General features: G+C 42.4%; 1 protein-coding gene across 1 annotated transcript; it reads right to left on the bottom strand.

The window, feature by feature from the left end:
• Positions 1-501: 501 nt before the first annotated feature.
• LOC124008314 (acyl-CoA-binding protein-like) lies at positions 502-9,559 on the bottom strand. Its single transcript, XM_046319480.1, has 4 exons — positions 9,462-9,559; positions 8,746-8,863; positions 1,236-1,298; positions 502-1,135 (listed from the first exon to the last, which is right to left on the bottom strand). Exons 1-4 carry the CDS (start codon positions 9,468-9,470, stop codon positions 1,062-1,064), a joined length of 264 nt encoding a protein of 87 aa, XP_046175436.1. The 5' UTR covers positions 9,471-9,559; the 3' UTR covers positions 502-1,061.
• Positions 9,560-11,663: the final 2,104 nt, after the last annotated feature.

Genomic DNA, 11,663 nt, shown 5'->3' with positions numbered 1-11,663 from the left:
CACGAGGAGCCCAGACAGCATGGTTCCATGAGCCAAAGTGTCTCTCCCCTTACCCAGGTCTCCTTGCTTCCCTGTTCCGGACCAGCCAGCCTGGCATGACCTTAGACCCCCCCCCCCCCACCAATCACTGGAGATCTAGCCATACCGGTTAAAAACACTTATACAGATGACTCTCAAGACATCAAGGGAACTTAAGTTCTAGAACTTGAGGAATGGTCCACAGAATCACTTGGCCACACTTGAAGACTTGGACATGGCATGGGAAACAGCACTGTACTGTGATTTTTGCCATTCCCTCAAGCAACATTTCTAGGACTATGGACAGTGGACCAGGCCTTAAAGATGTAGGACATTTGGGTTCAGTGAAAATCCTAAGAAACAAGAACATATTCAAAAAGTAAGTAGTAGGACTCAGCTCTTCATCATCATCATGTGAAAGAGAAATCCCGGAAAGAGGTCTGGTTATGACCAGCCTTTTGTCCAGAGAATTTATCAGCATGATTGAAAATTATCACTTTTTATTATACTTGGAAGACAGATATTTTAAGAAATATAATTTACTGTTCTTTTGCACCAATGTACTCTATTTTCATTTTTTTTTTTACATTTTCTGAAATAGATACCCAGATCAAGGGCTGCACATTTTCAACAGGATAAACAAATTGCTGGTGAGCGTTGGTTAGACCAGTCATCTTGGTTGTCTCTAAACACTTTACCCATGTAAAATCTCAGATTTGGTCCCTTTTCTTCTTGTTCATTGTAACCTATTATAAACTGTGTGGTTCGAGTCCTGATCGGCTGACATCCATGGTATATCAGATCTTATACCACGGATATGACAAAGCATTTTATTTTTACTGTAATGTTTACATTGGTAACCAGTTTATAATAGCAATAAGGCACCTCTGGGATTTGTGGTATATGACCAACATACCATGGCTAAGGGCTGTTAGGCACAACGCAAAGCGGAGGCCATAATACCACACCCCCCCAGGCATTATTGTTTAATTATAAAATGGTTCTAAAAATAAAAAAAGTGCACGAATGTCCTAAAGAAACCTCTACATTGGATACTTTGCTTTCATTTCTTCCACAAAGGCAATGTATTCTTTTATGGCATCTTCTTTAGACTTTCCTATTGGATTGAAAACAGAAACAGGACACATTGAAGATTTGTGTTACATTCAAAACAGAGTGGAAAAGCAGAATAATACATTGTCCAAAAAAATACTTACCTTCCTGTGCTTTCCAACCATCCCATTTAGATTTTCCTTGGAAGTCAAATATTCCCGGACGCTCTGTGGACACAATGCAGACATCTTAAAAGTTCTTACAACAAAAAAAAAATATTACTTTAACTGGCAGGTATTGGCAGTCTGAAAGACACTTGCCCATCGGTCAGGAGTATTTTTTGGTTACCCGAAGATTATGATCACTTGACTGTTAATATAAAAATGTAAAAAGCAACAACTTCTCCAGTTCAGTTCATATAAAAAGGAAATCAGTCAATTGAAAATACATTAATTAGACCCTAATCTATGGATTTCACATGACTGGGAATACAAATATATATCTGTTGGTTAAATACCTTTAAAAAAAAAAAGTAGGGGCGAGGATCAGAAAACCAGTCAGTATCTGGTGTTACCATTGGCCTCATGTAGCCTGACATCTCCTTCCCATAGGGTTGATCAGGCAGTTCATTGTGGATTGTTGTCCGACTTGTCTTCAATGTCTGTGCAAAGTTCCTGTATTATGGGGGGGACTGGAACACGCTGTCGCACGCGTCGATCCAGAGCATCCCAAACATGCTCAATGGGTGACATGTCTGGTGAGTATGCAGGCAATGGAAGAACTGGGAAAATTTCAGCTTCCAGGAATTGTGTACAGATCCTTGCAACATGGGGCCGTGCATTATCATGCTGAGACGAGGTGATGGCGGCGGACAAATGGCACGACAATGGCCCTCAGAATATTGTCTCGGTATCAGTGCATTCAAATTGCCATAGATAACATGCAATTGTGTTCGTTGTCCATAGCTTATGCCTGCCCATACCATAATCCCACAATGGGGCACTCTACTCACAACGTTGACATCAGCAAACCGCTCACCCACACATGCTCTCTGCTTGGTACAGATGAAACCAGGATTCATACGTGAAGAGGACACTTCTCCAGTATCCATCGAAGGTGAACATTTGCCTAACTAGAGTTAGGTCAAGACCCTGGTGAGAACGACTGGCACACAGATGAGCTTCCCTGGGAAGGTTTCTGACAGTTTGTGCAGAAATTCTTCGGTTGTGCAAACCTACAGTTTCATCAGCTGTCCAGGTGGCTGGTCTCAGACCATCCAGCTTGTGAAGAAGCCAGATGTGGAATACCTGGGCTGGCGTGGTTACACGTGGTCTGCGGTTGTGAGGCCAGTTGGACGTACTGCTAAATTTCCTAAAACAACAGGAACAAAACTGCACATTTTAATGGCCCTTTGTCCCCAAGTCCAAGGTGCACCTGTGTAATGATCATGCTGTTTTCTCAGCTTCTTGATATGCCACACCTGTCAGGTGGATGGATTGTCTTGGCAAATTAGAAATGCTCACTAACAGGGATGCAAACACATTTGGGATAAATACACTTTGTGCATTTGGAACATTTCTCTGATCTTTTATTTCAGGCCAAAGACTGAACAGTAACTGGTACAACTGTTCAGGTCAATTGCCACAGGCAATAAGGCAACCCTTAATGTCAATCCCTGAATGGTTTGAAACGGTTTACTTACAGACAAAAGGCAGCTAAACAATTGTTAAGTCAATACATTCTGTAACTCTTGAGAAATGCATATAGAGGCAAAATTATACGCCTTTTAGTAAGACACTTTAAAGGCTGATAAGTGCTTAAACGTAGGGTCAGAAGTTGGGGCACTGAGGCACTACTTTTATTGGTATTTCCTGCATCATCTAGTAGCTTTGCTGTAGGTAGGAAATCCTAGGAAATTCTGTAACTGACACAAGCTGTCTCCAATTAATCCCTATCCAGTTGTGTGTTTGGCATGGGCATGGCCTAAGTCAGGGGATGCGTAGCTCTGCCAATTTTAAATCGCACAAAATCTATTATTTGGCAAGGAATACTGTTTGTAGATCAGTGATTCTAAACCTCACTTTGCTCAAACTGATCCTCCCCAACGGACTCCAAAGTTGTCAATTAGGGGAAGTTTAAGGGGAGAGTCAATGAAACCAACCATGGAAGTACTATATGTTGTAGCAAACTTCAGCGGTAGCCCCAACCAACACTTGAAACTGTGATTGTCAAGCCAACACATGAACCGTTACGCCAAGAAGTCCAAACCTCTTGGTGTACAGTTAAGGTGTTGGCTTGACAGTCGATGGATCCGGGTTCGAGTCCTGACCAGGGCTACTCCCCGAATTCACTTCAATATACTTTCATTGACTGCCCTTAAATAATACAACTTCTGAGTGCGTTGGAGAGGATCAGTTTGAGAAAAGTGAGGTGTACAAATCGTATTCCCTGCCAAATAATAGGCTTTGTGTGATTCAGCGCTAAGCCTCCCCTAGCTTAAGCGATCCCCGCGCCAACCAGACATGGATTGATTAAGTGAAGACCGCTTGTGCCAATTACAGAACATTTCCTACCTGCAGCAGCACTAGTGGACAATGCTGGAAATATCAGTAAAAGCATAGTGCCTCAAAGTGCCACAAAACGCCTGGCCAAACTCACAACTTCTTATAAGTACAATGCATTCAGAAAGCATTCAGACCGCTTGACATTGTTACATTACAGCCTTATTCTAAAATGGATTCAATTGTTGCTTTTCCTCAATCTACACACAGTACCCATAATGACGATACAAAAACTGGATTAGAAATGTATAAAAAATAAAAAAACAGAAATGAAACATTTACATAATTATTCAGACCCTTTACTCAGTACTTTGTTGAAGCACCTTTGGCAGTGATTACAGCCTCAAGTCTTCTTGGGTATGACGTTACAAGCTTGGCACACCCATATTTTTGCCTTTTGGCAAACTACAAGCTGTGCCTTTTACTGAGGAGTGGCTTCAGTCTGGCCACTCTACCATGAAGGCCTGATTGGTAGAGTGCTGCAGAGATGGTTGTCCTTCTGGAAGATTCTCCAATCTTCACAGAGGAACTCTGGAGCTCATTCAGTGACCATCGAGTTCTTGGTCACCTCCGTGTGCTTCGTCACTATCCAGTCTCCGAGCGCTACGGACAATTCCTTCGAACTCATGGCTTTGTTTTTACTCTGACATGCACTGTCAACTGTGGGACCTTATATAGACCGGTGTGTGCGCCTTTCCAAATCATGTCCAATCAATTGAATTTACCATAGGTGGACCCCAATCCGGTTGTAGAAACATCAAGGATGATCAATGGAAACAGGATACAACTGAGCTCAATTTCAAGTCTCATAGCAATCAACTCCCTAGAAAGAAGGAACCTAGGAAGAAACCTAGGCTCTGAGGGGTGGCCAGTCCTCTTCTGGCTGTGCCGGGTGGAGAGGCCATCTAAGGCCAGATTGTTCTTCAAGATGTTTAAACGTTCATAGATGACCAGCAGGGTTAAATAATAATCACATTGGTTGTAGGCCGAGCATTCAGATGTTGAGACAGCAGGTGCGGTAGAGAAAGAGTCGAAAACAGCAGGTACGGAACAAGGTAGCATGTCTGGTGAACAGGTCAGGCTTCCCTAGCCATGGCAGAACAGTTAAAACTGGAGCAACAGCACGACCAGGTGGACTGGGGACAGCCAGGAGTCATCAGGCCAGGTAGTCCTGAGGCATGACCCTAGGGCTCAGGTCCTCCAGGGAGGGGATAGAGGGTGAGAGAGAGAAAATTAGAGGGAGCATACTTAAATTCACACAGGACACCAGATAAGACAGGAGAATTTAACAGACTGACCCTAGGCCTCTGGCACATAGACTATTGCAGCATAGATCATGGAGACAGACAGGGGTGGGTCAGGGGACACTGCGGCCCCGTCCGACGATACCCGGGGGGACAGGGTCAACAAGGCAGGATATAACCCCATTCACTTTGCCAAAGCACAGCACCCACACCACTAGAGGGATATCAACAGACCACCAACGTACTACCCTGAGACAAGGGTGGGTGTAGCACACAAAGATCTCATCCACTGCACGAACCAGAGGGGGTGCAAAACCGGACAGGAAGACCACGTCAGTGATTCATGGAAGAGCACTAGTAAGCCAGTGAATCAGCCCCCGTAATATGGCCAGAGGCAGAGAATCCTAGTGGAGAGACAGCAAGGGCAGTTTGTCGATCTAGTGCCTTGCCGTTCACCTTCACACCCCTGGGCCAGACTACGCTCAATCATAGGACCTACTGAAGAGACGAGTCTTCAGTATGGACTTAAAGACTGAGTATGTGTCTCACACGTTGATAAGCAGATCATTCCATAACAATGGAGCTCTATAGGAGAAAGCCCTGCCTCCAGCTGTTTGCTTAGAAATTATAGGGAGAATAAGGAGGCCTGCATCTTGTGACCGTGCATATGTACGGTAGGACCAAATCGGAGAGACAGGTAGGAGCAAGCCCATGTAAATGCTTTGTAGGTTAGCAGTAAAACCTTGAAATCAGCCCTAACCTTAACAGGAAGCCAATGTAGAGAGGCTAGCACTGGAGTAATATGAGCACATTTTTTGTTTCTAGTCAGAATTCTAGCAGCCGTGTTTAGCACTAACTGAAGTTTATTTAGTGCTTTATCCAGGTAGCCGGATAGTAGAGCATTGCAGTAGTCTAACCTAGAAGTGACAAAAGCATGTATTCGTTTTTCTACATAATTTGACAAAAAGTACCATTTTTGCAATGTTACGAAGATGGAAAAGAAGCGGTCCTTGAAATATTCTTGATATGTACGTCAAAAGAGATCCAGAGTAACACCGAGGTCCTTCACAGTTTAATTTGAGACGACTGTACAACCATCAAGATTAATTGGCAGATCCAACAGCAGATCTCTTCGTTTCTTGGGACCTAGGACTAGCATCTGTTTTGTCGGACTTTAAAAGTTTTAAAAAATATCCCGCACTCCACTTCTTTATGTCTAAACAGGCTTCCAGGGTAGACAATTTTGGGGATTCACCATGTTTCATCGAAATGGGCAGCTGTGTGTCGTCCACATGGTAGTGAAAGTTTAATGTGTTTCAGAAAGACATCACCAAGAGGTAGAATATATAGTGAAAACAATAGTGGTTCTACAATAGAACCTTGAGGTTCCCCGAAACTTACAATTGATTTGTCAGAGGACAAACCATCGACAGAGACGAACTGATATATTTCCAACAGATAAGATTCAAACCAGGCAAGAACATGTCAGTGTAGACCAATTAGGGTTTCTAATCTCTCCAAAAGAATGTGGTGATCAATGGTGTCAAAAGCAGCACTAACATTTAGGAGCATGAGGACCGATGCAGAGCTTTGTTCTGATGCCATTCAGAAAAGGTCATTTAACATCTTCACGAGTGCAGTCTCAGTGCTATGATGGGGTCTAAAACCAGACTGAAGCATTTCGTATACATTATTTGTCTTCGGGAAGGCAGTAGCTTTTTCAAAAAAAATTAAGAGGAATGAGAGATTTGATATAGGCCAATAGTTATTTACTTTTTCTGGGTAAAGGTTTGGCCTTTTCAGTAGAGGCTTTATTACTGCCACTTGTAGTGAGTTAGGAACACATTCAGAGGATAGGGAGCAGTTTATTATGTTCAACATAAGAGGGCCAAACACAGGAAGATGCTCTTTTAGTCATTTAGTTGGTGGAATAGGGTCCAGTAGGCAGCTTGACAGTTTAGAGACCATAACTAGTGTCTCCATTGATCCTAGGTCCTGGCAGTTCTGTGCAGACTCAGGACAACTGAGCTTTGGAGAAATACTCTTATTCAAAAGTGGAGTCCGTAATTTGCTTTGTAACGATTATGAACTTGTCATCGAAGTTCATTAATTTATCACTGCTAAAGTCAAAGCTATCCTCGCTTGTTGAATGCTGCTTTTTAGCTTTGCGACAGGATAACATTTGTTTGGGGGGGGGATTGTTCTTATTCTCCTCAATTAGGTTGGAAAAATAGGATGATTGAGCAGCAGTGAGCTAGTTGGAAGGCAGTTTGGTGGAGCGCCATTTCCGTTCCAATTATCTGGAAGCTTGCTTCAGGGCTCAGGAATTTTCTGTATACCAGGGAGCAAATTTCTTGTGACAAATGTTTTTGGGATGAGTGGGGTATAGGGTCACTAGTGTAACCAGGAGGAGAGGCCTCATTTAACACAGTAAATTAAATCAGGCTTTGAGACATGTTTCAGTCCGACCAATCACAACAAGATTATGAACAGTGATTAGTTCATTGACTACGACTGCCTTGGAAGTGAGGGGTCTAACATTAAGTAGTCCTCTTTTGAGATATTATCACAATCGCTTTCAATAATGACAGGAATGGAAGAGGTCTTTATTCCAATGAGATTGTTAAGGCGAACACCGCCATGTTTTGTTCAAACTAGATCGAGGCACAGACACGGGCTCAATGGGGATAGCTAAGCGTACTACACTGACTATGCTAGCGGCAGACTCCACTAAGCTGCCAAGCTGGCCTGCATGCACCCTGGCCTGCACACTATCTCATTGTGGAGCTAGAGGAGTTAGAGTCCTGTCTAAGTTGAGGGATAAGATGAGAGCACCCCTCCAGCTTGGATGGAGTCCCTCACTCCTCAGCAAGCCAGGCTTGCTCCTGTTCGTGGGGGAGTCCCAGAAAGAGGGCCAATTATCTACAAATTATATATTTTGGGAGGGGCAGAAAACAGTTTTCAACCAGCGATTGAGTTGAGAGACTGCTGTAGAGCTCAACACTCCGGCTAAATGGGAAGGGGCCAGAGATAGTTACTCGATGACTACAGTGACTATGCTAGCGGCAGACTCCACTAAGCTGCCTGGCTGGCAGAAAAGATCAGCTCATGAAGCCATGTTGTGTTTATACTTTTTGTTCAGTATATTTACATGCAGAAGTGCCACATATTGCCTGCCTTTCACATACAGGGGAGGAATCTAAAAAACAAGTCCTGGAAATTCTTTGTATCTCGGTTGTTATCAGTAAATAAATTATCAAAGCAGGCTGACTGCCATACAGTTGTCCATCTTTCACAAAGATCAGTTTCAGGCTTACTGGAAATATTTGCAATTTGGTTCTTTTCACTTTTTAAAAATCACATGCCCAAAGGGGCAACTGTCCAGGACAACCGGTTGCCTAGTGGTTGGAGCGTTAGACTAGCAACCCGGAAGGTTGCAAGTTCAAATCCCGAGCTGACAAGGTACAAATCTGTCATTCTGCCCCTGAACAGGCAGTTAACCCACTGTTCCTAGGCCGTCATTGAAAATAAGAATTAGTTCTTAACTGACTTGCATAGTTAAATAAAGGTAAAATAAAAATATGCACACACATTTGCAACATTTTTTTAAAACTGTTTTTGCTTTGTCATTATGTGTTTGTGTGTGTAGATTGATGAGGAAAGTGTTTTTTATTTTTTAAATCCATTTTAGAATAAGGCTGTCATGTAACAAAATGTGGAAAAGGTCAAGGGGTCTGAACACTTTCCGAACGAACTGTGTCATTATATCTTGATGCTTAAAGTGGTACCAGAAAGATTAGGAAATAATCAGGGATTTGGCTTTATCAACGAGGTGCAGCCTGTAGGACAGGTTGAACAGAATGACTCACCCGTGTTGATGTTGCCAAGTGTCGCCTGCTTGTACAAACCATATATTACTGCTAGTTCAGCATAGCTAGGTTGTACGGTCAGCCTCCTCACCGCATCGGCAGCCTTTTCAAATTCAGCCTTGGAAAAAAAATACTATTAAGTATTGTATTGCTATCCTCGTGGGGACCAAATAATTGATTCCCATCCAAAATCTCACTCCCCTAACCTTAATTAACCTATCCCTTAACCCTAACTCTACATCTAACCCCTAACATAACATTTAAAAATACACATATATATATTATTGTGGGGACCAAAAAGATCTCCCCACTTGTTCATATGTTCCTTGTGGAGGACTTCTGGTACCCACAAGGTTATATATATATATATATATATATATACTGACAATATGTATATTATAAAAATGACAACTGAGCTGATGCCAAAGAAGTCTTCCACACCACATTGTGCCATGTATTAAAATCATTGCTAACTGACTGAAAATAGGATGAATACCTTAAACACCAAAAAAGAATCTCACTATGACAAAGTCAATCCTATGTGCCACACACATCTGTGAAAATGCACGTCTACACTAAGCTACATGCATAAGATTCAAAACAGATCAACTGCAAAAAGGTATTAACACCTGGAAGGTAAATCAGTAACATTTTGACAGATGACTTTGGGTTAGTTAACTGCACATATTTATATCAAAAAATACGTTTGTGTTTACCATAGACATGTTGTTCCACAGAAAAAAGCCCTAGCTACTCCTTGCATGTGGAAATGCTCACTTCCGTGATTCCGTCTTACCTTTAACCTTTGAGTAGGTTGCGACACCTCAAATCCCATTGGAATAGCGGAAGAAATGGGAGGTGACAAATGCAATAGCCTATAGCTACCACAAGAGGACAGCAGGTGTCCACAGTCAATCTCCAGGTCAGTAAGGATAGTGAGAGGCAATTAAATACATTCATGAACTTCTGCATAACAAAGAATGGGTAAGTTGTGGAAAATAGTATGTTTATTCTGCCGATAAGCACTATCAAAATACACGTCTTGGATTTTATTTTGTGAATAAACCTATGGAACTTATTGAATTTAACAGAACCATACAAGTGATACAAGAAAATAATGTAAATCAGAGAATATAAAATAGCTCTTAATTTCACATGTACCGTTGAGTCAACATGAAAACAGTTTAGTTTGATTGTTCAATAAAATGAGTACATTTTATACAATGGCATCATATTTAAATTATACCTACATAACTTCAACACAAACACAACATGAGCCATCCTCGACAGTTTGGTGCCAGCAACAATATGGGACTTGATAGTACATTTCTACAATCGTTGACAATATATTTTCACAATCTTTGGCACACATTTGATCTTTGAAAGACTCTGACCAGGTAAAGTTTAAACATTATAGTGCATTCAATTATACAAAAACAATGCAAAAATAGTCTAAGGCAAAAAATAGAAAGGTCTATTTTCTTAACACATCTCCGAGTAGTAAGAAGTGATTACACAGCAGAAGCAGGCATGACACCCCCGAACAACCTATGACATTGCTGTGAGGTGCAACATTTTGGCTCTGACTGACCTTAGTGTCAGGGCAGGCATGTCAGACAGCTGAGCCAGATTCAGCCGCGAGCAGGCCAGGCAGAGCTGAGGCATCTCACAGCACTGCAACTACAGTGTCGGATGCCCAGGCTTCGCTCACGTTGAAGTGAAAGCCTGACAGTACAAATGTTGTATTTATTTTTTTAAACCTGATAGCCAGTCAGATACTGGGTCTCCGATGCTAAGAAACAAGTAGGAAGACAATGACAATGTCTGGCTTCCAATTTAGTTAAAAGGTAGTAGAGGCAGCAAATTTAAAGCAGCACTATAATAGTCATCTCCAAAATGCATCACTGTACATGTGCCGGAGGCTTATTGAGCAATAGAACCATAGTTCATTTCTCTTGATAAATATAACAAGGTAAATGGTAGTGCTATAGATGACATGTCATCCAAACAAGTAGCATGTTCACTAGTAAAACAAAGGCCATTGAAATCCCTAAACTGCTTTTGATATGACAGTCAGTACTTCTCTCCCATCTCTACTTGCCTGTGTGTGTATATATGAGTCTTCCATGCTTCCTTCATTCAATCCTGCATGTAAGACTAAACCAAGCATCTCTCTCAAACATTACTGATGTCCTCCTGTGATGGCCCCTTACACTCGTCCTCAGGCAGTGTGAACCGGATGGCTCGGCTCTTCTGCCAACCCCTCCTGATACGACTCAGCCGGAGAGCCACGCATAGCAGGGACAGAGTCAGCCTCCCCAGCAGCACAGCCAGCGGCAGGACCAGCACCAGCAGGAAGGTGGGAGGGAGGTAGAAGTGAGACTGCTCCAGGTCCAAGCCCAAGCCCAGGCCCCAGCCGTAGGTCAGCGTGTGGAGGGTGGCCATCAACAGGGCCATGTAGTCCAGTCTGGACTGGAGGGAAGAGAGACAGAGGACCATGATAATGAACTTATTTGAATTGAATCTGGGTGATAGCCACCTTCAGATGTACTCACTATAAGTTAATTTGGTTTGAAATCCAGGTTTATTTTATTCAATATGTCAGGTTGTGAGATCTGGTGGTGATGGCCCATTTCACATTAAAACGTTTAAAAAATACACGTAAACTCTTGAACATATAATAAACCCCCCCCCAATACTCCATACATACCCAATCAACCCCCTTTATGAAAGACTACATGCAAATGAAGTTGGCCTACCCAGATGTACAGAACATCTGGGAGCGGATTGTTGACCTTTGAACCTTCTACAAAACCTTTTAATAACTCAACATCTTAGTGAGGTGAAAGGAAGTGGTGATTTGAGTGGTATATTATATGTGCTCATCGTGGAAGCACGAGTGTAGTAAAGAGGCCCAA

The sequence above is a fragment of the Oncorhynchus gorbuscha genome, linkage group LG21 (genome assembly GCF_021184085.1).
Source record: "Oncorhynchus gorbuscha isolate QuinsamMale2020 ecotype Even-year linkage group LG21, OgorEven_v1.0, whole genome shotgun sequence".
NCBI classification, from domain to species: Eukaryota; Metazoa; Chordata; class Actinopteri; order Salmoniformes; family Salmonidae; genus Oncorhynchus; species Oncorhynchus gorbuscha.
The sequence above is the reverse complement of the archived record's forward strand: the minus strand, read 5'-3'. Positions and strand labels throughout refer to the sequence as shown.